General features: G+C 51.4%; 2 protein-coding genes across 2 annotated transcripts in view; both read right to left on the reverse strand.

Annotated features, from left to right (window-relative positions):
* Positions 1-11: 11 nt before the first annotated feature.
* Pmar_PMAR019630 (hypothetical protein) lies at positions 12-971 on the reverse strand (the record flags this gene model as incomplete). Its single annotated transcript, XM_002772734.1, has 4 exons — positions 12-214; positions 267-397; positions 444-767; positions 820-971. The coding sequence occupies 4 exons, from the start codon at positions 969-971 to the stop codon at positions 12-14; spliced, it is 810 nt and encodes a 269-aa protein (XP_002772780.1).
* A 1,344-nt stretch (positions 972-2,315) lies between these two features.
* The window catches only part of Pmar_PMAR019631 (cation-transporting ATPase, putative), a gene marked incomplete at both ends in the record, with an annotated part of 4,929 nt that continues 4,909 nt past the window's right edge, over positions 2,316-2,335 (reverse strand). Inside the window, one exon of the mRNA XM_002772735.1 lies at positions 2,316-2,335. This exon is cut by the window's right edge and continues 4 nt beyond it. Within this exon, the coding sequence (XP_002772781.1) occupies positions 2,316-2,335 (20 nt within the window).

Here is a 2,335-nt window from a genome sequence, read left to right on the forward strand (position 1 = left end):
CGGACTCTGGTTCAAAGACCATGGACCCTTTCAAAGATGGCTGAAGGCGTCTGGTATACGGGGACGTACGTCAACGAGTACTTGGGAATACGAGCTACATCACCACCGTGACTTCGACTTACACAAAGCTGTCCCGAGTTGAAGCCATCACTAGCAGCCAGGGCATCGTCAGGGCCGACTAGTAGGCAGGGCGCGCCCTTCTGGGATGTACCGTCTGAATCTGATGATAGTCAATCGACGATGTATTAGCCATCCGCGGTCCTCACCTTGGCCACAAATAGCGTGCTGGAGAGCTCGTAATACACTTTTGGGTGTGAATGCCTTCAAACTAGCTGCACGCTGTAAGATATCGTCCACCTCCCCAGTCGAGACGAGGGATAAAACAGCGCTACCGTTCCTGAGTGAGAACCTCTCAAGAGAAATGATAATGATCCTTCCCTCACACTCGAACATCTCCAATCTTGCGGAGCTCGTCAGAATGCTGCAGCACCCAGGCGAGAGCAGCAAAAACCGCATCAACAACATCCCACTCTCGAGCGAGCCTCGACCAGAGAGTCTGGCAGACTTCAGGATGCCCTCTACGACTCAGGGGAGCAGCGAAGAGGCTGCGGAGACGATCTTGTGTTTCTCCCAGAGTCCAAGACTGAGTCCCGCCTCGAGTGACATGCCACCACAAGATGGGATCGTGGAATCTAATGAGACTCTCGAACAGTACTAGAAGGGCATCCCCTTCGGCAGGAGGTGGTGTCAACAGGCCAGGTGTATATCTAACAGCAGCATCACAACCAGGCTCGGGTCCATTCCTCACTCCTTCCTTACGTTTTCATCAGCTTTAGTGCTGTCAAATATACGAACGATAGAGGCAGTGACTGTGTCCGGGAGTGCTCTGAGGAGTAGCACGCGACGTAGCAGAAATCCGCCAACGCTGAAGCCGCCATAGAGTCGTTGATAGGCTCTTCCCTGAACGACATGCAGCGTGAGAGATCTTAACTTTCGTCCCAAGTAAAGACATATACATAGACAATCTGTCCATCGTCGAGACATACTAGCATACATTGCGTAGAATCGCATATTGCACGCTATTGATACGGTCTTAGGAAAGAATACGACCAGTCCACACGAAAGCCCCTATTTAGTGCACATCACCCTAGTACGTAATATCAGAGAGCAGACATGAACTCCGACGATCCCGTGGACTTACCCGGCCTCCAGTCGGAGTAGCTCACCCAGCTTCACCATGCACAATACCAAATCATCGTTGTCAGCAGCCAGCTCTCGGCAGCTCCTTGCAAAGAGTGAACCCTCTGTGACCACCGTCGAGAGCTGAATGAGGTACGAGTGCTGCTGTGAGTATGTAGATTTTGAAACTATACCATGAAATATCGACCTAATTTTACATCTCCATATCCATACCACAAATATACTTGTATTATAATGTCTATCCTCAGTGGAAAAATGAGAGCTGTTCACATACGGCAAACCCACGAAAGAACCATGAAGTTCGACGATACTCTCGCACCTCTTCAAGGCGTCTTTGAATCCGCTCAACTTCCCCAGGCTGCTGCTCCGACCCAGTCGATCGACACAGACTTGAGAAATCATCTGGAGCTGTCCTGGCCACTGGAGCTTGTACAGAGGGCAACGTAGTGGCCTCCGACCGGCTGTTTTCGCTCGGAGTCGGTGACATTCAAAGCACTGCAAAAACGGACATCCGTGCATGAGCTCACTATATAGAGAGAACTCAACACCTTCAGTAAAATGCTCATGCCAATTCATCTCGTTCTAGTCCGATTCTCGCGAAATACTCATCCCTTCCCCGATTTGCTCAACCTCCCCAAACACTATGCCCCCCATCCGGATGTACTTACACAGCCTCTGTCCCCGCTCCCTCTTCTTGCGGCATTCCAACTTGGCCTGCCACATCGTAAAGAGTCCATCGATCCCTCTAGATCTCGCCTTAGCAGTTTCCTCGACCATCTCCGCATAAGGCTCTCCCAGCAGCTTCCACTCCGTCAGCTCCCAAGCGGCCTTTGAAGTTACGTCCGGAAGCATCCCAGCCTCTCATGTTTTACCGGAGTACTCCTCCAGGAGAAGGAATAATGGGGGAGGAACCCTCCCCAACGTACCTCAATGCCTGACAGAGAGTTGACAATAGTCCAACCGATGAGACACCACAGACAATATATTCACGACAATGTCGGCCAACAGACTCCCGGGCTCCTCTGTTCATGCGCCCGTTCTTGCGACCCGCAACGGAAGCAAAGCTCAAGGAAAAGCATGTACGATCCAGTGCATCTTCACCGCCCCAAAGCCAGTCACAAACCCAACAAAAGAG

The sequence above is a fragment of the Perkinsus marinus genome (assembly GCF_000006405.1).
Source record: "Perkinsus marinus ATCC 50983 genomic scaffold scf_1104296960410, whole genome shotgun sequence".
NCBI classification, from domain to species: Eukaryota; Perkinsozoa; order Perkinsida; family Perkinsidae; genus Perkinsus; species Perkinsus marinus.